General features: G+C 42.5%; 1 protein-coding gene across 1 annotated transcript; it reads left to right on the top strand.

The window, feature by feature from the left end:
• The first annotated feature begins 817 nt into the window (after positions 1 to 817).
• On the top strand, positions 818 to 19,302 carry LOC147895597 (uncharacterized). Its single transcript, XM_087384084.1, has 4 exons — positions 818 to 1,129; positions 1,223 to 1,314; positions 1,420 to 1,586; positions 19,001 to 19,302. The coding sequence occupies exons 1-3, from the start codon at positions 871 to 873 to the stop codon at positions 1,534 to 1,536; spliced, it is 468 nt and encodes a 155-aa protein (XP_087240210.1). The 5' UTR covers positions 818 to 870; the 3' UTR covers positions 1,537 to 1,586; positions 19,001 to 19,302.
• The last annotated feature ends 1,915 nt before the right edge of the window (positions 19,303 to 21,217 follow it).

Here is a 21,217-nt window from a genome sequence, read left to right as displayed (position 1 = left end):
TACTAGGATCCTTCTTCTCTTCACTCTCACAGGGTCCTTGCTTCTCTTCACTCTCACAAGGTCCTTGCTGCCCTTAGGGGAGGTTTCTCTTGCATGCAGCTTTAGTTCTTCATCTCAAACTACTTCAACTAGAGGTCACGCATGGGTTGTCTCCGTTTTGAGTCTTGGAAATTCTTGGGCTCTGATATGGAGATATAAGCTACAACCACTTCCTCAACTTGGTGCTAGAACACTCACATTCATGGAATTCAATCTAAAAAGACCGACTTCAAGTCCTCGATGGGGTCTCTCCGTTCTGAGTCTTGGGAATTCTTGGGCTCTGATATATGGAGATATAAGCTACAACCACTTCCTCAATTGGTGCTAGAACACTCCCATCGATGGAATTCAATCCAAGAAGACCGCTTTCAAGATCCTTGTTTGCCCTCAAGCAGCAAGCACTTCCATCCTGGAGGTCTGATACCACATTAAACATGCAAAGGGGGAAGATAGAACCAATGCTCATGAATACTTCTCATGTATTATATGGGATGCCAATACACTCTTATAGCCCATTAAACTCTTCCTCCACTCTTCTTGACCTTCATTTACAAGAGAGTTCCAAAGCCTCTTTTACACCCATACTTTAAAGAAGCCACATCACTATGTCTATAACCACAATTCCATGCCAAGGTGGCAAGTGGTCCCCTTCTACAGAGGAGGGAGCACTTGAGCTCAATGGTTTTGTGGGAAAAAAAGTTTGTGAAGCATTTATGAAAATGACATAACATTATGACAATCAAGGTGAGAAATAATTTGTATGTCATTGCCCCTTTAATGGGATCCCCACAAAGTCCCTTTGCTATTTGAACTAATCCAAAGTGGAAGGCTATGGCGAGCTTACCAGCTGCTTTGTCAAAGTCGATTGTGCCTGCTCACCATACACACTTGCTCGAAAGCTCTCGTAACAGAAGCAGTAGCCGTAGCCGCATTTGCTGTTCCGTCGACTCCAACTCCAGCGGATTTGATTTCAGTAGCCTTCAGGACATCCCCACCGTTGACGTCAACAGCCTCCGGCGTGCCAATTACAATGCTCGTCGCCGTCTCATCCAGAATCGCGGTGTTCCTTCCATTCATCCTGAAATCTATGGTACGTCATCCTTAGGACCAGAGATAAGATGTGCAATTGTCAAGTGATCTTGAAAGTCATCCGAAACAAATAAAGATTAGGTGTATGTTACAGGCCAGGCGACCAAGATAGAGAAGGTTTGGAAAGAGTGGAAGAAGATTCAGAGGGAAAGTTGGTCACGCGGGTTAGAGTACATGGCAGAAGTGGTAAATCTTATTTGCGAATTCGAGAGCTTCTGACTCGGTGCTTTCTCATCCTGGCCCAATTTTTTATTGTCACCCCTAGTTAACTGGGTCGTGCTTTTGTTACAGGAAGACCCAGAGGACTCGCAAATAATTGCAGAGGATGGCTTGTTTATTGAAAGAAAGTACCCCGAAGTAAAATCCAAGCCTGTTATCATAACCCGGGAAGGCGAAATCTTGGAGTAAGGTTACAATAGCTTGTTCAAAATACGGTCTGGCGGGTGGAGCTTCTGACCGTGAGTGCTATCTTCCGTTTTATATCTTATTGCTGGTGCCTTTTTAGGGTGCCGATGTTAGGATTCGTGCAGCTCCGTCTAGGTCAATTTTCGCTTGAGGCAGGATACTCACATGGATTGCTAGCAGTTGCAGAGTCCTTAAACGCTCTTGCATGCGAACTTGAAGGAACACATGATAAAGCAAGGAGCCAGAAACTTTCTAATTTACTACCTGTAGCATGAATCCATAACTGTATGACCGCCATAGTGCCAATAGAAGAATAGCATTCCATGGTATCCATGGAGTCACTATCTGTAAAAGCATGCTAAGACCATGACTATACAGAGGTCCCAAAGTTGGTGTGTCTTTTAAGTATCGAAAGACACGTTTCAGTGCTTGCCAATGCAAGTGTACTAGGCCTATGTATAAATCTTCTCAACTAAGAAACACATACTGAAAACACAGGCGACCTATGACATAAATAGATCAAGCATCCAACAACTTGCTGATAAAGAGTGACATCGAAATGCTCACTTGCATACTCCAAAGAGAAACGAAATTGAGATTCCAAGGAAGGAAATCAGTTTGCAATCGTTAAATTGAAAACGATGCAAGAGCTGTCTAATGTACTTGGGCTGACTCATCATAATGTCCCTCTCTTTATGAATAAACTGCTTGCGAAGATAATAGTGAAGCCCAATCTATGATTTCAAATGACTGCTGCAAATGAGCCTTAAATGCTGCAATATGCTGTGTAGACGCTCCAATCAATAGCATATAATTAATATAGCTGCCATCCAATCCTTATAGTCAAATGCATCTTTTGTGACATAGTGGTTCCTCGTTGCAAGCTGTAACAATCAATGCAAAAACTACTAAGTGTCCTTCCATGTGACGAAAAGCTGCTCTAGTACGGGCAGGCAAAGGTTCAGCTTGTTTGCTGTCCTTTAAGGTATCCAACAGCCATCTTGGGACTGTTTTATGCTGCCTTATAACAGCTCTTCGTTCAGTGGTGGCCTGATCAACGAGGAAAATCAGGCCAGAAATCATCATGTTGTTGTTTCTGTGCCTTGCCAAGAAATAAGGCACTCCCAAAAGCATTCTGCACAAATAAGGTATCATGTTCCCTATTATGTGAAATGTAGAAATGGTATGTGTGTTGCATTAACATGGACTCCTATGAGTCAGCACAAGTAGATTACGTTGGAGGATCTCCTCCAAATCTTCCACCACTGGTGGGTTTTCCAGAACTGGTTCCATTGGTTTTGGTCCTGGTACTTCTTGAGAAGACTCACATGAAAGGCATTGTGAATCCTCCAGCGATCTAGCAACTCCAATCGGAAGGATACTGGATTTATCTCATGTATGACTTTGAATGGCCCATAGTACCCGGGGAATAGTTTAGCATACGCCTTTTCTTTACCCTTCATCTTGCGGAGCCTTGTCTTCTCAAACCTTAGAAGTACCCACTCTCCAACTTTGAGGTCAAGCTGCCTTCTATGTTTATCTGCAGCTTCCTTTTGCTTTAACTGAGACCTCTCTATGGCTGTCCGTACCTGGCTGAAAGCTGTCTCGAGATCTCTGACATACTCATCAGCTGCAAAAATCTCATCCTTTGTCCGAAGGATTGGGGGTAAAATTACTTTTCCTTAGATGACCTCAAATGGAGCTTTTCTTGTGGAGCTAGGCATTGTATTATTATAGGCAAACTCCACCAATGGGAGATACTTTTCCCACTTAGTTTTTGCATAGAAGAATCAAGCAAATGGTTGTATGTGATATGCACAAGAATTGTTATCTGCTTCTTATACTAATGAGCACTTTGTATCTCATCTTGTTCTTGAAATGAATAATTTTCAGCAAAGTCTATGACAGAGACAATAGTGTCATGGGAAAAATTAGCAAGGCACATTGTGAACTACTTATCCTACCAGTTGCCTTTGAAATTGTGAAGCACATATTTTGGGATGGATTGAACGGTGAACCACATGACCTATAAGCTCCCTTGGTTGGGTGCTCTTATATGATAGTATCCATCTCTTTTTATCGGATCATTCAACATTGACATTTTCAAACCTCCTCCACTTGAAAACAATATGGATCAATGTCTTCTTCTTTAGCTTCAGACTACAATGCTTGCATGTGCCACGATTGCATTCATTGTAGTGCCACTTATGGTCTCCCATTGGACAAAACCATTGGCTCCCACAGAGACCTTAGGCTAAAAAACTTGCTCTCCCTTACAACATATGATGAGGATCCAAAAGGCCTACAGACTACATATTCATTGGGGAGACATGGTCATTGATCCCCATGGAGCAATGCTCCAACACGACCAAATCTCAAGTCATTCATATCTTGCTAGGATAGGTCAAAGTCTGTGTGTTTTGCAATGACATGCATTCATGTCTTTGAGTTTAGTGACGTACTAAGGCTTACAATTCTCAAAGCTCCTCTTCCCCATTGAAATGTCACAATTCTAATCCATAAACTTGAGATACAACTCCCTCTATTAACCCAACATGTGGGAATAATAGAGATCAGTGAGCCCTCTTTTAAATGGAATAATAGTACAGTGAGGCCCCTTTTTACACTACTATGAGATGTGTGCTAAGTAAGTTTTATCTTATATAGGAAGTCGACTCAAAAATCGGGAAGAAAGAATACAGCCATTGACGGCTCTACCCAAGGTCACATAAACAAAAGGTGGAGAGAGGGGGGGAAGGTGGAGAAAGGGGGGGGGGGGGAGGGGGGGGTGGAGAGAGGGGAGGGCAAGGGGAGCGGGGATTTGGTATGCTCAGGGATAAGGGGTAAAATCTACCCACATTATGAGTACATCAAGGTTTATTGAGTGTGTCACAATAAGCATTAACGCGATAAACTTTTAATAAACTTTCGAACACAACCTCGTGGGCCTATGGGACAAGGTACAAAGTCCACCAAAAAGCATGATCTCATACAAGCCTCACTGGGCTGGAGCAAAGGGCGCACTCAAGCCCTTGCTGAGCGCTAAGACTGCTAAACTGAAAAATTGATAACTCTACAGAGGTCAATAGCTCAAGCAAAATCAGATATAACAGAGAGACTAGCAACTATCTGAGAGCTGTTGCATTCTGAGAGCTGAGACTCAGGCTCATAAGCCAAAGCCCGGCGCCGTGGTGGCTCGTCTGTGAGCGGTGAAAATGTCTTGGATCTGCGTCTGTCGGGCTGTGTCATGCTGTGGTGGCGGAGGGGGAACGCTTTGGCGCTTTTGTAGGGATAGCTAATGTTGATTGGAGCAAAAAATATTGTATTTAGGAAGAAAGAAAGGAAGGAAGAAAGATGTATTAATGTCCACGGAAGGCCTCGCGGGCCTATGGGACAAGGTACAAAGTACACCAAAAAGGATGATCTCATACAAGCCTCACTGGGCTGGAGCAAAGGGCGCACTTAGGCCCTTACTGAGCGCTAAGACTGCTAAACTGAAAAACTGATAAATTGATAAACTGATAACTCTACAGAGGTCAATAGCTCAAGCAAAATCAGATATAACCCAGAGTCTAGCAACTATCTGAGAGCTGTTGCATTCTGAGAGTTGAGACTCAGGCTCAGAATCCAAAGCCTGGCGCCGTGGTGGCTCGTCTGTGAGCGGCGAAAATGTCTCGGATCTGCGTCTATCGGGTTGTCATGCTGTGGTGGCGGAGGGGGGACGTGGTCTCCTCGATCTCTGAACCCGCTGGGCTATGTTCAGAGTAATCCCTTGCCTCGGGCGGTCTCCCTTGAGGAAAGCTGTGATAGGAGGGACCTCAATAGAGTGTGCTCTGGTCACTCTCCGTGCTGCAAGTGGTCTCTGTGTCCCTCTCTCAGTAATCCAGGCTGCCCGCATGTCAGCTATCTCCTCCACCTCCATCCCGCTGTGTCTTGGAGCTGACTCTAATGCATAGAAGTCTGTGACGTGATGCTGTGCTCTATCAGCCTCTCTATCCTGTGGCCTGATCGCCTCCTACTGCTCTCTAATATGTTGTAGTAGGGTCTCCCTGTTTCAGCGCATCTCAAGTAGATATAGCCCAATGCAGACCTTGTTGGAATGGTCACCGCCCCATCTATAAGCCCCCATTGAGGAGAGCATGGCGGGGGGGGTGGACCTAGGGATGTATAGACTGCCACATAGGCAGCACATGAGCTGTCATGTAGACAGCACAAGAAACGCATTAGAAGGAGACCTTGTGCAGGAGAGATGGCGGGGGCATGTAGCCCTCGATCTGGCCTGGCAAGACAGAACTTCAGAGCAGGTGTACGGGCTGGAACAGGCCTTGAATAGAGGCGCATCAGCAAGTGTACGGAGCAGGGTACAAGGCTGTGCAGACTTGGGACAAGTGGCGCGAGCAGGGTACAGGATAATTTAAGTGGATCAATTGTGAGAGTGGACCAAAGCCGCTCCCCTCCTGGTAGAGGCAATGGTATCGTCCCCTAATCTCACAATAGGCTGGGCAGGCACATAGGAAATGCTCCTCTGTCTCAGTCACTCCTAGTGTGTAAAGCATACATATCTGCTGCTCCCTGGGTATGCCTGCTGCTCTCCCCGTCTCGATCCTCAACTGATGAGATGAAACACGCATCTGTCCAATGGCAATCCTCAGTGCATGCGAGACTCCTCTATCCTCGAGATACTGGGGTCTGACGATGAATCCCTCCTCTGATACTCTTAGGAAGTGGTCGTGCTAGAACTGGGACTTGGTGGGGAGCTCCTGGTCCCCCCCCCCCCCCCCCCAAAGTCTGAGACGTTTGGAGCTGAATGAAATCTAACTGTATGATACAATTGATCTTATCTCGTGGAGTCGACTCAAGGGGTGCGTCCATGCTGTACTGAACAGGTGGGAGCCTGTCCATCTGGATACCGTGTCTGGTAAACCATGTGGATATTTGTGCATACCATTTGTCTTTCCACTCTCTGCTAGTCGTCTCGATGACTCCAAGGTCAGTCTCTGTAATCTCCATCAAGGCAAGTCCCAGACCTTGTCGATGAAAGTCACTGTCTGAAAGATGGCATCAATCTGTAGGGGAGTCGTGGCGAACTCTGCCTGTACCATCTCATGTGGAACTGAGGGCTTACTCCGAATCATCTTGGACCTCATAGTCACCTATAGCCGCTCACATTTCCTGCACTCGGTCTTCGGTAAGTCACATCCCCAGAAGGGTGCTGCATACATGGCCGTCGGTGGCACTAGTGTGTCAAAGAGCCAGCTCTTCGTCGGTGGGTCCTGAAAGTGTGCCTGGAAGCACTGTCTCTCTAGTCGGGCTAAAGCACCTTGTTCTCATGTGAGTTGTGCCTAGGCTGCGTGGGTCATCGTGACAAGGGGTCCTGTGAAGACTGCTCCTAGATATATGTAGCACTGGACTATCTCCACTGGCTCATCACGATAGGTGAAGCTGAGTCGAGTCACTGCATGTGAGGTGTTGAAGACCATAACCTTGGTCTTCCCAAAGTTGACTGTTAAGTCTCTCTCTCTACAAAGAGAGAGAGTGAAGGCTAGTTCAAAGTTACATGTATTGTGGTAATGTTAGAGCATTCACTTGGGTTAAGTGCACAATTTAGGAATTGTAATACTTGCAAGAAAGGGATATTACACAACCTTTTATGCAACAGGACTGCTCGTAACTAAAAGTAAACACTACTAAGTTTAGTAGAATTTGCAGGAAAGTTAAAGTAGTGTAGTACCTTATGTTTAGGAAAAGGGTAGGAGAGGAAGATCATGGGCTGGATTTTCAACAGGGACTTGTGAGGGGCTGCACAAGGACAGGAGGAAGTCAATCCTTTTTAGAATTCAGCTGAGTATTGAACTCTTGCTGTATATTCTATTTCAATAATGAAGTACAAGTCATGAATGAATTGCCAAGTACAACTACTCAATTCTGGTCATATCAGCTGAACAATGAAGTTTCTCAGTCAAATACCTCCCTGTAGGCATGCTGATCTGTAAATGGATCATATAATATTCCCAAGAAATCAAGCAACCAGGTGGAAGAGCTATGCTGTCCAATATAACAGATCTGATCATATAATCCAGTGAGAGACATGCTGATCTGAGAAAGGATAGTGAACGCTGGCTGCAGCATGTCCATATATGCCATATAGCAAGAGAAAATCAAATCTGCTCATAAAGCCGCAATTTTGGCCATAGAATTCAGCTAAGCAATTGAGGGTACTGCTCCACAATTGTAGATGGCTGCCAAGAAGACTCCTCATCAGGTAGACCTCTCCATTTGATAAGATATTCCATGTAGGACTTGTTCCTCAACACATGATCTCTAAATCCAAGGATCTTCTCAGGTATATACTCAATTTGGCCCTCTTCATCCATAGGAGGTAGCTCTTCCATAACTTGCTCCTTAGGCCCCAAATACTTCTTGAGCAGTGATACATGGAATACTTTGTGTATTCTAGAGGATGGTGGAAGCTCCAACTCATAAGCCACTTCCCCAACTTTCCTTAAAACCTTGTAAGGTCCATAAACATTGGTATTACCTTTCAAAGAAGCATGCATAGACTTATGTAATCTGAGAAATACATAATCCCCTTCTTCAAAATGAATATCTCTCCTATGCTCATTGCCATAATCCTTCATCCTTGCTTGGTCCCTTACCATATTATCTTTACATTGCTGTAATAGAGCAGTCATGTGAGCCAAATCATCCTTGGCTTGCTGGCTAGTCAATGCTTGATCAATAATGGTTGATGGAACATGAGCTTTACAGCCAAACATGGCTTGAAAAGGGCTCATACCAATTGAAGTGTGCTTGGTGGTATTATAACAAAATTCAGCTAGATGCAACCATTGGTCCCACGATGCTTGAGTCTCAAAGCAAAAATGCCTTAGATACTCTTCCAACCAGTGGTTAACCCTCTCTGTTTGTCCATCAGTTTGAGGGTGATCTGCTGTACTTGGGGTAAGAAGTGTTCCCATAGAACTGAAAAGCTATTGCCAAAAATGCCCCATGAACTTAGCATCACGATCACTCACAATTTCCAAAGGGAGTCCATGTTATTTAAACACATTCTCCATGAATTGCTTAGCCACCTTGGAAGCTGTAAATTGTGTCTTAGTAGGAATGAAGTGGGCAGCTTTAGTAAGTCTATTAATAACCACAAAGATGCTGTTCCAACCCTTAGACCTGTAATAAAGTCCATGCTGATATGTGTCCATTTACCTTGAGGTATAGGCAGAGGTTGTAGTAGACCAGCTGGTTTCAGATTCAACTCCCTGTTTCATTGACAGGGCTTACAGCTTTGAACATAAGCAAGAACATCCTTCCAAAGCCCCTTCCAGTAAATACTCTGTTTTACCTTATCATACCTCTTGTTGAGGAGGCCTATATGCCCAGCCATAGGAGATGAGTGAAATTCCTGCAAGATTAGCAGCTTATGGAATTTTCAGTAAGAAATATTCTATCATTATACCACAAGAGCCCATTGTGCAACTTGAAATTGGGATATTGCTGACAGTCAGGATCTTGCAAGTCTTGGAACATAGCAGCTGCTTGAGGATCATTGAGATACTCTTCTTGAATGCCATGGATCCAATCTTTATAAACCTCAGTAATAGATGATAAAGTACAAGCCCATATCCTGGAAAGAGAATCTGCCACAATATTTTGTTTGCCCATCTTGTAATCTATGTCAAAGTCATAGTTTTGCACAATGGATAGCCATCTCCTTTGCCTGGGTGATAGAGAAGACTGAGATAGAAAATATATGAGAGTCTTATGATCAGTCTTGACCTTGAAATGGCTGCCATAAATGTAGTGGTGCCACTTTTTGATTGCACGAAGTATTGGTCATAAATGTGGAAACTTGACTCCTTGTCGTCCAATTTCTGACTTTCAAGGCAATAACTCCATGACTCTGCTTCAGGACAGCTCCAATGCCCCTTCCACTAGCATCAGCCTCAATTATAAAAGGTTGAGAGAAATCAGGACATACCAAGATAGGGGCTGAAGTTAATGCCTCCTTTAATGCTTCAAAGCTCTTATTGGCACTATCAGACCATTGGAAAGCATTCCTTTTTAGAAGATTAGTGAGAGGAGCTGCCAATTTGGCATAATGCCTTATAAACCTTTTATAAAATGATGCTAGATCAAGGAACCCTCTGAGCTGGGTGATATTCTGAGGTATAGGCCAATCCTTTACACACTTTACCTTGCTGGGATCCACCTTAATGCCACTACTGCTGACAATATGGCCCAAATATTCCACTTCTTCAGCCATGAAAGTGCATTTACTCGATTTGGCATACAACTGGTGTGTCCTCAATACTTCCAATACTTGCTGGACATGCAATAAATGCTCTTCTTTCGTTTTGCTGTAGATTTACCAACACAAATTTATAGAGAAAAGGCTGCAGTACCTTGTTCATTAGGGCTTGGAAAGTTGCAGGTGCATTGGTTAGACCAAATGCCATCACTTTGAATTGATAAAGCCCACGTTCTGTCCTGAAGGCAGTTTTATGTTCATCTCCCTCTTTCATCCTTATTTGATGATAGCCTGACCTTAAGTCAATCTTTGTGAAGTACTTTGCCCCTCTAAGCTCATCCAGTAGATCATCAATTCTAGGAATAGGAAACCTATTCTTAACTGTCATTTTGTTCAAATCCCTGTAATCAATACACATTCTAAATGAGCCATCCTTCTTCTTAACCAATAACTCAGGAGAGGCAAAGGTTGACTGAATGTGTGTAATAAATTCCTTGTCAAGGAGTTCCTTTATTTGCCTTGCCACCTTTTCGCTTTCAGCTCTAGAAAGTTTGTATGCAGCTTTGTTGATTGGCTTAGATCTTGGCTCCAACACAATTGCATGATCCACATCTCTCATGGGAGGGAGATGGTTGGGAAGATCAGCAAATACATCAGAATATTGCTGTAATAGGGACTACATGTCTTTATCCTCCACCAACAACCCATTATCCTCTTGAGACTTGGTCAACTGAATAGCATAGACTCCACAAACACTTTTGAGGTCTCTGGTCATTTTTCTTGCAGAAATTAAGGACAATTTAGGAGATTGGTGATCCATCAAAGTGATGTGCTTACCTTCATGCATAAACTTCATAAACAGCCTGTTAAGGTCCATAGAGAATTCTCCCAAGGTTCTCAACCATTCACAACCAAGGACAATGTCAATAGGCCCCATTTCCAAGACTTGAGCAGCTTAACAATATTGTTTACTGTGGGAATGCTGACCATTAGCCACCTCAACTTTGATCCCATGATCCAAAGTGGATGGGCGTAACCTCATTGTTTGAAGTGTCTTTGCATTAATGAAGTTATGAGTGCTCCCATTGTCAACTAAAATGTGGACTGGTCTGTTATTGATTGTTCCTTTTAACCTAAGGGTTTGAGAGCCCTTGCAGCCCATAAAAACATCAAAAGATATGCTGTACACAACTGATTGTGTATCCCAATACACTTCATCATCATCAACAGCATCATTTCCATCAGAATTTCTGATCTCATCCTCATAACCTTCAACAACTTCGTACCTTCATACCTTCGCTGTCTCGACCCTTGAGAACTCCTCCTTTCGAATCTAAAAACACCCTTCAAAGTTTTGCCAAGCTAAGGGCATCAAACAGGAACTCACAGCCCCTCATAATGCATCTCAAAATGGTGCAAGTGAGCGGATGAATCGAACTATTCAGGAGAAGGTTCGATGTATGTTGTCTTATGCTGCATTACCCCATGGCTTTTGGGCAGAAGCCGTGCAAACAGCAGTTCACATTATTAACAGGTCACCAAATAAGGCTTTGGAGTTGAAAGTGCCAGAGGAGGTGTGGTCTGGCAAGCCACCCTCATATAAGCACTTACGTGTATTTGGCTGCGAGTGCTTTGCTCATGTACGCAAAGATCTACGCACCAAACTGGATCCAAAGTCTATCAGATGCATCTTTATGGGTTATGGTGACGAAGGTGAAATGGGGTACAGGTTATGGGATCCCGTTAAACGGAAGATTATACGCAGCAATGATGTCATCTTTAAAGAAGATAGTGTACACAAGGAACCCGTGCAACCTGTGGAATACAGGAGGGTTATTTATGATGATATTGGACAGCAAAGAATGCCCATTTATATGCAGCAGCAGGCTGCTGCAGATCACCCTGTTCAAGAGGGTATACAGGCTGAAAATCAGCCAGATAATTTTGCCAATGATGCACCACTGGATGTGCCAATAGATGGGGCTGTAGAACAGCCAGATATGGTGGTACAGCCACCCGTCATGCATGAAGAACAGGCTGGACAGCAGCCTAATTCGGAACATTTTGTGAGGAGGAGCACCCGTGCACAACGGCCTCCTGCCAGGTTTGTTCCAGGAGCCAATAATGTGGCTGATTTTATCATGCTGACAGATTGTGGTGAGCCTTCCAGCTTCAAGGAAGCTATGGGAAGAACAGAGAAAAAGAAGTGGGAGAAAGCCATGCAGTCAGAAATGGACTCCCTACTTCAGAATGATACATGGGACTTGGTGCAGTTACCTGCAGGCAGAAAGGTTTTGCCATGCAAGTGGGTTTACAAAGTCAAAGTGGATTCAAATGCTTTACCTCGGTATAAGGCCAGATTGGTTGCCAAGGGATTTAAGCAGGAAAAGGGCATTGACTTTGATGAGATCTTTTCCCCTGTAGTCAAGATGACTACTTTGAGAGCAGTGTTAGCTCTTGTTGCTCACGACGACATGGATTTATGTCAGATGGATGTGAAGACAGCTTTTCTTCACGGAGATCTTCATGATGAGATCTATATGAGTCAGCCAGAGGGATATGCTGTTAAAGGGAAAGAACAGCTTGTGTGTAAGCTCAAGAGGAGCTTGTATGGACTCAAGCAGGCGCCAAGGGAATGGTACAAGAAGTTTGATGCCTTCATGCAGTCCCAAGGGTATCATCGGTGTGAGACCGATCATTGCTTGTACACCAAACGGGCAAAGGATGGCAGTTTGATGCTACTCATTCTATATGTGGATGACATGCTTATTGCCAGTAAATCTCAGCATGAGATTAGTGCTTTGAAGAAACAACTGCATAAGTCTTTTGACATGAAAGACTTGGGTGATGCAAATCATATTCTTGGCATGCGTATTACTCGTGACAGGTCCAAGGGACTTTTGTTTCTGTCACAGAAAGAGTATATTGACAAAGTACTGCAGAGGTTTAAAATGGAGGGGGGGAAGTCCATTAGTACCCCGTTGCCTCCACATTTAAAACTCAGCAGTAAGGACAGCCCCAGATCAGATGATGATAAGGCTGAAATGGCCAAGGTTCCGTATGCATCTGCAGTTGGATCTTTGATGTATGCCATGGTTGCCACTCGTCCGGATATTGCTTTTGCGGTGGGAGTCATCAGCAGGTATATGGCAAATCCAGGCAAGCGGCATTGGGAAGCAGTGAAAGGTGTCTTGAGGTATCTCAAAGGTACCAAAGACTTGTGCATATGCTATGGTAGGCAGGATGCATTGGTGCATGGTTTTACAGATTCAGACTATGCAGGGAATGCAGATAACCAGAAGTCTACTACCGGTTATATTTTCACATTTGCAGGAGGTGCTATATCATGGGTGTCTCGGTTGCAGAAATGCGTTGCACTGTCAACCACAGAAGCTGAATATGTTGCAGTCACTGAGGCCTGCAAGGAAGCAATATGGCTTACTCGGCTGGTGGGAGATTTAGGCATTACAGGAGATATGCCAGTTTTGCATTGTGATAGTCAGAGTGCTATCATGTTGGCAAAGAATCCGGTCTTTCATCAGAAGACCAAGCACATAGAAGTGAAATATCATTTCATCAGGGAGGTACTGGAAGACAAGCGACTTGAGCTTGTGAAAGTGCATACTGATGATAATCCTGCAGATTTGCTCACTAAGAGCTTGCCTACAGAGCGGTTTGCACATTGCCGCCACATCATGGGATTAGGATGAGACCATTCTTACTTTATGGTCTTGTATACAGTAACTGTATATTGCTGTAATTTTTATTCTTTTCTCCCCTTTAGGCACATTGGCCTTTAGGTGGGAGGTTGTTGGGGTAAAGGCACATTGCCAACCCTTCATTTAAAGATAGGACACCTATGACTGTCTTAAGACAGTCATAGGGTAAACCTAATCCTAATAAAACACAAGTGAGTTTGTGGTGTGGCTCATCATTCTTCACACCCGCACTAGAGTGTCACTCTCTCTCACTCTCACTCTCACTCTCTTGCTCTCTTCCACTACTCTCTCCCCCTCTCACAATGTTCCATTGTCTAGATCTATTTTAGCACCTTGGCAAACTATCATCCATAAGCATGGTGTCAAACATGGATAACCCACCTGGATCAAAGGAAAAGGTGGTCCCCTTTTTGGAACTATGATCCTCATCATCATCAAGGCCTTCATTCACACAGTCCTGATATTCATGAAATTCAGATTCTGCTGCAGAAGTATTAGGAGATAAATCCTCATCAATATCTAGAATCAAGCTCAACTTTGCTCGTGTTTTTGCTTTGCACACATTCCTATGTTCAGGGGTCCACTTCTCACCACAAAAGTAGCACAAATTCTTCTTCTTCCTGTCATCAATAATTTCTTGAGATAAGTGCTTAACCAACTTGTTTCTTTTATCACCTAGATCATCCTTTGGAGTGGGTTTAAAGGATGACTTTACATCTGTAGCCTTGTAAGCCTTAGGTTGTCCCATGCCACTGCCATACACTGTGGGGAACTTAGAAATAGAAGGAGTTGTAGCAGGTGCAGGAAGTTTGTTTCATCATTGGAAACCAGTTCCAAAGTGACCAATACCCAAAGTCTTCTCCTTCCAATTGTATTTGGGTTCATAAAGCTTTGCCAATTGCATGGTCTCTTTAAGAGAATTGGGCTTTTGAGCTGCAACATCTAAAGCAATACTAGGGTGCAGACCATGGATGAACTTGAGCATTCTAACTCTTTCATCAATACCATGAACAAATAGAGCCAATTTCCAAAACTGATTGATATAATTTTTCATTGATCCTTGCTGAGTAAGATCATACCACTTACAAATATATTGATCTTTAGTGAAAGGAGATCTAAAAGTTTTAAGCATTTCAGCCTTGAATTCATTCCAAGCATTAAAAGTTAACCCTTCTTGCTATAGATGCCTCCACCAAGAGTGGGCATAATCTTCCAGATGAAGAACATCAAATCTAATTTTACCTTGATCACCCTTTGGATATAGAAGGAAGTAGTCATCCATCTTGTTGAGCCATTCCTCCAATTCCTCAGGAGAGGTAGAATCACCTTTGAACTTAAAAAGTATAATCTTGTCTTTCATATCTTTGTCTTGATGAATAGGTCCTTTTGGTTCAATAGATTTAACTATTTGTATATATTGCTGGAATGTCATTGCTGCCCTAAGGTCTGCTGGTACCAACTTATATTCATGGAAATTTTGACACAACTCTTCAGCTGCTGAACTGTTATTATTAGGAGTCTTACCATGTGTTGAATGCTTATCCATATGAGTTGTTGTAACTCCACTAGAGTGATAGGTCCTTCAGGCAAAAGCCATAAAATCAACCGGTTCAGTTACATGTATAGGATCATCATCTGAACCTGAGTCTCCATCAATTTGGGGATCCACAAGTCTCTTCCTATCATAAATGCTTCTCTTGAACTGGTCAAACCTTTTATTAAAAGTGGCAGACATGCTCTGCATCCTTTGGTCAATCCTCTGATTATTGGTCTTAATCTCATTAGTTAACTCCTTGAATATGTGTAGCATTGGGTCCATACAACTCTTTATGATCTGCTCTTGGTTAAGGGATGCTTGTACTTGAGGAGTTGCTGCTAAATCCCCTTGAACATTGCCAACATGAGGATCATTGGGCTCAGAAACTACAGCCTGATCATCAATTGGTTCCTTTTTTGGGATGGAATCAAAGATACCCGTTGGCTGCTTACTAGCTTGACCAGTAGACCTCTTTAGAGGCATCTTTAATGACTTGAATCTAGAGTAAATGCACTGTCTTAAGCCCTGATCAAGAACCAGTACCAAAAGCCCCAAATGCTAGTTTTGCCCTAATTTCGCAGGTCAAATTTCTGAGAGAAAACTTGAAATTTCCCACTTGTTTAGGTGATCCTTATGCTAAGACTGAACCAAAGGACCAATCAGGAGTAGAAATTCATAACATTACACCTGGATGGCTAGAAATTGCGAGAACCTTTTTTAAATAACAATTCTGCACTAGCTCTTGCACTGAATTTCGAAATTCTCAGTAACCAAAAACCAGATCACTATAACACTTTATCAGTTGCATTCATGGAGCTAGGTGACCATATGTACCAAAGCTGACCCAAAATGGAAGTGTACCTCTGAAATCCGCAGCAGTTCTTCCAAGCCAGCTAGTCGAATTTGCTCATAACTTCTCCAAACAATTTCGAATCACCACCAGACTTAAGGGAGCAGCCTTATGTGATTAGTGCGAACAGATCAAGCCAAGAACGACTTAGTTTGGTGCAGGCAAACAGCAGATCGTCTGACGTCACTTACATCAGTTTCTTGCGCCAGAGAGAAGATCACTCCAATGTTGACGAAATACTCCACCATTTTAAGATTCTCATATATTGAAATGATCAGGGAAGCAAGGGCTTTCCACTGATGTAAGAAGCCCCAAATTCTGAGCACTTTGAAAATCAGGGTTTCTCAGAGCCTGCCATGTGGCAGCTCACAACAGAGAGCACTTCTGGTGCTGAATTTTTGCATAGAGGTAGGCCCTAGGCTCAAGAATAGATGCTCCGAATTTCAAAGTGATTGGACAAAGAATTTCCCACAAATTCCCACAAAAAGTGCTCTGATACCAATGCAACAGGACTGCTCCTAACTAACAGTAAACACTACTAAGTTTAGTTAGAATTTGCAGGAAAGTTAAAGTAGTGTAGTACCTTATGTTTAGGAAAAGGGTAGGAGAGGAAGATCATGGATTGGATCTTCGACAGGCACTTGTGAGGGGCTGCACAAGGACAGGAGGAAGTCAATCGAATTCAGCTGAGTATTGAACTCTTGCTGTATATTCTATTTCAGTAATGAAGTACAAGTCATGAATGAATTGCCAAGTACAACTATAGCCCTATGGCCCAGGGTAGTACAAAGCAGTATTGCTTATGGGATTACCTCCTAGGATGCCACATGGCAACTTATGGTATCCCCTGAAAAAAAGAAAAAACACTTACAAGCCAATAAAGGCCTTTCTACTAACTTTAGCCTAAGTTTAGCCTAAGTAAAAAGTAACCCTCTGTTACAATTTAATTACATAAAAGCATGACCCAGGTCACATTCATCACTGGTGTATTTCCTTTGCTATTTGGCAATTGGGTGTCTAAACTCTATAGTGCTACAATCTACGTCCCTAGGTATACAAGGCACATATATGTCATAGTTCTAGAGAGTTTTTAAACACGAATCAATACAAAAAAAGGAGGTAGAACATCCAAGCTTCTCCAAGCTATAATTTCTTATGTGCAAGGCCCTTTAACCAAGAACTTTTTGCAAACAACAGCTTCTTTTGAATAGTAGTTGAAATTAAAGGGCAGTAGAACTAACAAATAACCAGCCAACATTGTTATAACAACAATTCAGTAAATATACAACTAGTAGATTGGGAGCTAGAGTGCCCCTACACCAAGACAAAGACAAGGATTGGCCCCAAACCTTGGCGCCCCTTTCGGTATTTATTTAAGCAATTGAGAGGCCCAGAATTCCAGGCTACATAAAGGATACATTCTTTCTTACATCTGAGGCATTTCACATCCCGTTAGGCATCCACATACCCTGCATAGCCTAAACTGTTCACTGCTCTCACCACTCCTGGCAGTAGGCCTCCATCCCTAATCCAAGAAGCTTGCATACAGCCTGGAACTGTCACTAGTAACCACACTTGGCCACACAGTTCCCAATAGCTGTCACTAGTGCCCAATTAGCCACCTATCTGCTCACAGGGAAAAAAGAAAGCATACAAGAGCTTTCTCCACTATGCAAGACCGCCACTACCTATTGTCTCTCAGCTTATGGGCAGCATACATCCTGATACATCAACTTGTTTCCCATAAGTGAACTTGCATCACAACAAAGTAAACACTATGGAAGTCACACATGTACCATCCCTCTCTGGGTTCTAGGGATACTTTCCATCCCAAGCATGGATTCCCGACCCTTGCCTACTCAGCAACGAGGCTGTACCAAAGATGTGCCATCTGCCTAGCAACCACTGCCTGCATTTGACCCATCTCCCAGAGAAATAAAAAACATATTCCCACACGGAACATCTTACTTGCCAAAGCCAATAATAGGATACACAATGAATTCGATCCCACTTGCATTCAATGCAGTTCCCTCCTCTCAATAGGCATCAGTATCCCAAGCAATGACCTTGCTGGGTTCTGCTCTCACACCCCAATGGCAATATGCATCCATCTCTGTCCATACACCTGCATGAGGCTTGGAGTTGTTACTAGCAGCCCATACGGGGTCACTCAAATCCCCTCACTGCCACGAGTGTCCACGGACTCACTGGAATACCCAAGCAATGGGTAAGCACATAACTGATCAGCCCACAACCTCGGAAGCAAGAACCTGAACTGCAAGCATCCAATGTAGACCACCCTGGCCAACTAGGCTTTTCCAAAACACTGCTCACAAGCTGAGCCAGGATAAAGAAAAGCCAACCAGCTTACCCTGTTCAATCAAGGAGCATCCAAGCGAGCTCATACACGAGCTTGAGCAATTCAGCCCCCAATTATGCATTGCCCTGTCTGTAAGTCAGCTTAGCCTGCTCATACAACAGCAATGACTGAGGAAAAGGAAGAGAAAGAGACAATAGAACGCGAACAGCCCCTTCAGGAAGCGATTCGTGGTCTATGTATTTGGCCTTGTGAGCAGCCAGGCCCTCAAGCAGTGTAGTAGCCAGCCTTGACGCTTTTTAAAATGCAAATCAATACCAAAAAGGGGTAGAACATCCAAGCGTGATGCGTCTTCAAGCTATAATTTCTTACGTGCAAGGTCCTTCAACCAAGAACTCTTTCTTAGTACTTCCAAGTTTAAAATATGGATAGTAGCTCATTTTTTGCATCGTGATTGACTTTGCTCCACAAAGTTGCTTGCTAGGTTTAATTGCAATTTGCAAGAAGGGCTTCAAATGGATTGCAATTTTAGATTTGAGGATTTAGAAACCTATAGAGGTTTTCAAAGTATGAACATAAGTAATTTCTTTCTCTCTTTTTTTGGTGGCAAAGCTTTGAAGCATATTCAAATGATAATGTTCTGATATAGAGTATTAAGGATAGGACCAGTTTTCAAATGGGAAGTTTTTTTTAAAATCACCGTAATGGATGTATTTGGACTGGACTGTGGATATAATGTATCATATTGGGTTCTTAACATTTGTTGTTGTTGATTTGCCAGCTTGAAGACTTGCTCTATTTTGGAAAGACTAACTGTATGCATACGTACTGCTGCTGGAAGGTTTACAATATACTGGGTCATGGACAGTATGGGTATACTAGGATACAAGCTTGGGAAATTAGGGCCTTTGTGTCACTTATCTAAAGGGACATACAGATGCCTTTGTAATTCTTGTATCTGTGATCAAGCACAGATGACCCCTTTTAATGGAGAATATCTTCTTTGTTTCTAAATGTTATTGGTTTCAAACAAAATGATATTTATTTCATGTAGGGCCTCTTTCTAACAGGTAATAATTTGTAATGCATGTTGATGCACTTTTTCAGGTTTGTAACTGTGCAAAGGACTTGTTTGTACAGTCTTAATTCAACATAATGGTCTCCATTCCTTTTATACAGTATAGAGAATAAAGAATGTTAGGACCTTGTAGCATTTTAGTGGTTATACAAATTAGAAGCAAATCTCAGTTTACTTTCAACGAAGATATTTAAAGAGATGTTGAATTTCTGCACAAAAGATAAAATTTAGAAGAGCAGAGTCATTAGCTCTAGCATAGCAGTAATTTTGTGAATTGGAGATTCTTTAAAGTAGAACATTTGAAAGATATGCTTAATCCTACTTTTTTGAATTATTGTGGAGAAGCGGCGCCTGATTGGAGAACAAACGAATTTTTTAAGCACCCAACTCTTCATTGAAAGCTTTTATTGTTAAAAAACAATTTTTTAAATGGGTTTTACTAAGCAGCTTTCGTTGGAAGTTTTTACACTTAAACCGTGTTGTGAGTCATGAGTGAAAGAAGTGGCATATAATTTTAATTCTCACTTCCAAATAGCTATACATGCTTCTTTTTTATGCAATCTATGAGGTAAGATGAATAAAGAATGTGTCTCCAAAGGCAACCATTTGTTCATTGTCACAAAAGGTACCTTAAAGTCATGTGATTGTAATGGTTTTCTTACACTCTAGTATCTTGAAATAAAGTTGTGAACTATTGTCCAACATAACATGTTATGTATACATACATACATAGTCATTTTGTCTTCATTTGAATTCAATGTACACTCACTCCACCTCTCTCTCTCTCTCTCTCTCTCTCTCTCATATACAATCCCATCCCCTTGTTCTAATCCAAAGAAGTTTGAGATTTGGATTCTATGAGGTCCTATTCTCATCCAAAGAAGTTTGAGATTTGGTTATGCAAAAAGTCACGTTGTTATTTGGTGGATAGGTGGTGCATGTTATTCCTCGGCGCCTATGGTAGAGTATAGAAATACGTTGCCCTACTTGGGTTGAGGTTGTAGACTTTCCATCAACCATGTGAAAATTGTTGTCATCAGCCATGTGCACTATTGGGGAGGTATTGGGGTGGTGCTTGGTCTATCTTTCAAGAATAAAAACAGGGTTTGCATGTTGTGGGATTCTAGGAAACCCAAACCTCAACAATTGAAGTTATGCATAGATGGATTTGACCATTTGTATTTTGAATTGAAGTGGGGATCGTTTGCAAGCCATTGCTTCCATTGTGGGGACATGGTCACTTTATAGTTTGACTCATAAAGATACATTAGCCCAGTTTTGCCATCTAGTTTGAGTCTAGAATGATGAAGAAGAAGGTAAGTCACTTGAACCTACAATGAAATGCATGGTTTCTTCTGCATCTCATGCACATGCCACCACGATTAGAGAAAAAGGAAGAATTGGGGCTTAGGACATAAACTTTCTAATTGATTTCGACGGCACCCATTTTTCTCTCCCCCAAACTTATATAGGCACAACACTTGGAAATGAGGAATAAAATAAGAAGGCATGTTCAATTGGCTAATGGAAAAACACACTACACCCAAGGTCTTTCTAAGAACTTACTATTTACCTTAGCTTATAGGAAGTGTAAAGGGAATTTTTATGCCATAGGCATGATGCCAGGTTATTCGAGAACAAAGCTTTAATTGACTATGGAGAAAGGGCTGCCAGTATTCCAAGAACGGATGGTGGAAACCAAATTATTTAAGGACAGGAAATTGATAGTCAATCTTTTCTTATTTTAGCCATGAAATTGTTGAGAGGAATAAGAAAAAAGTTGTGAGACATTTCTGCTATATGTTGATAAGATTGAGGAGGAGAGTGAGAAGGAAGAACAACCTGAATATCTTTGAAAACTTCTTGGTGCGTTTTTCGATGTCTTTCCTGATGATTTACTAGGGATGCCTCCACCTCGAC

This window comes from Dipteris shenzhenensis, chromosome 13, assembly GCF_047967505.1.
Source record: "Dipteris shenzhenensis isolate YYH24624 ecotype China chromosome 13, Dip_SZ_1.0, whole genome shotgun sequence".
NCBI classification, from domain to species: Eukaryota; Viridiplantae; Streptophyta; class Polypodiopsida; order Gleicheniales; family Dipteridaceae; genus Dipteris; species Dipteris shenzhenensis.
This window is presented reverse-complemented; position numbering and strand designations above follow the sequence as displayed.

Excerpts from the sequence above, each read along its gene's own strand:
- LOC147895597 (XM_087384084.1), top strand. The coding sequence starts at position 871 with ATGGCGAGCTTACCAGCTGCTTTGTCAAAGTCGATTGTGCCTGCTCAC. Across the intron at positions 1,130-1,222 it reads CATTCATCCTGAAATCTATG|GCCAGGCGACCAAGATAGAG; the intron begins GTACGTCATCCT and ends TGTATGTTACAG. Across the intron at positions 1,315-1,419 it reads TAGAGTACATGGCAGAAGTG|GAAGACCCAGAGGACTCGCA; the intron begins GTAAATCTTATT and ends CTTTTGTTACAG.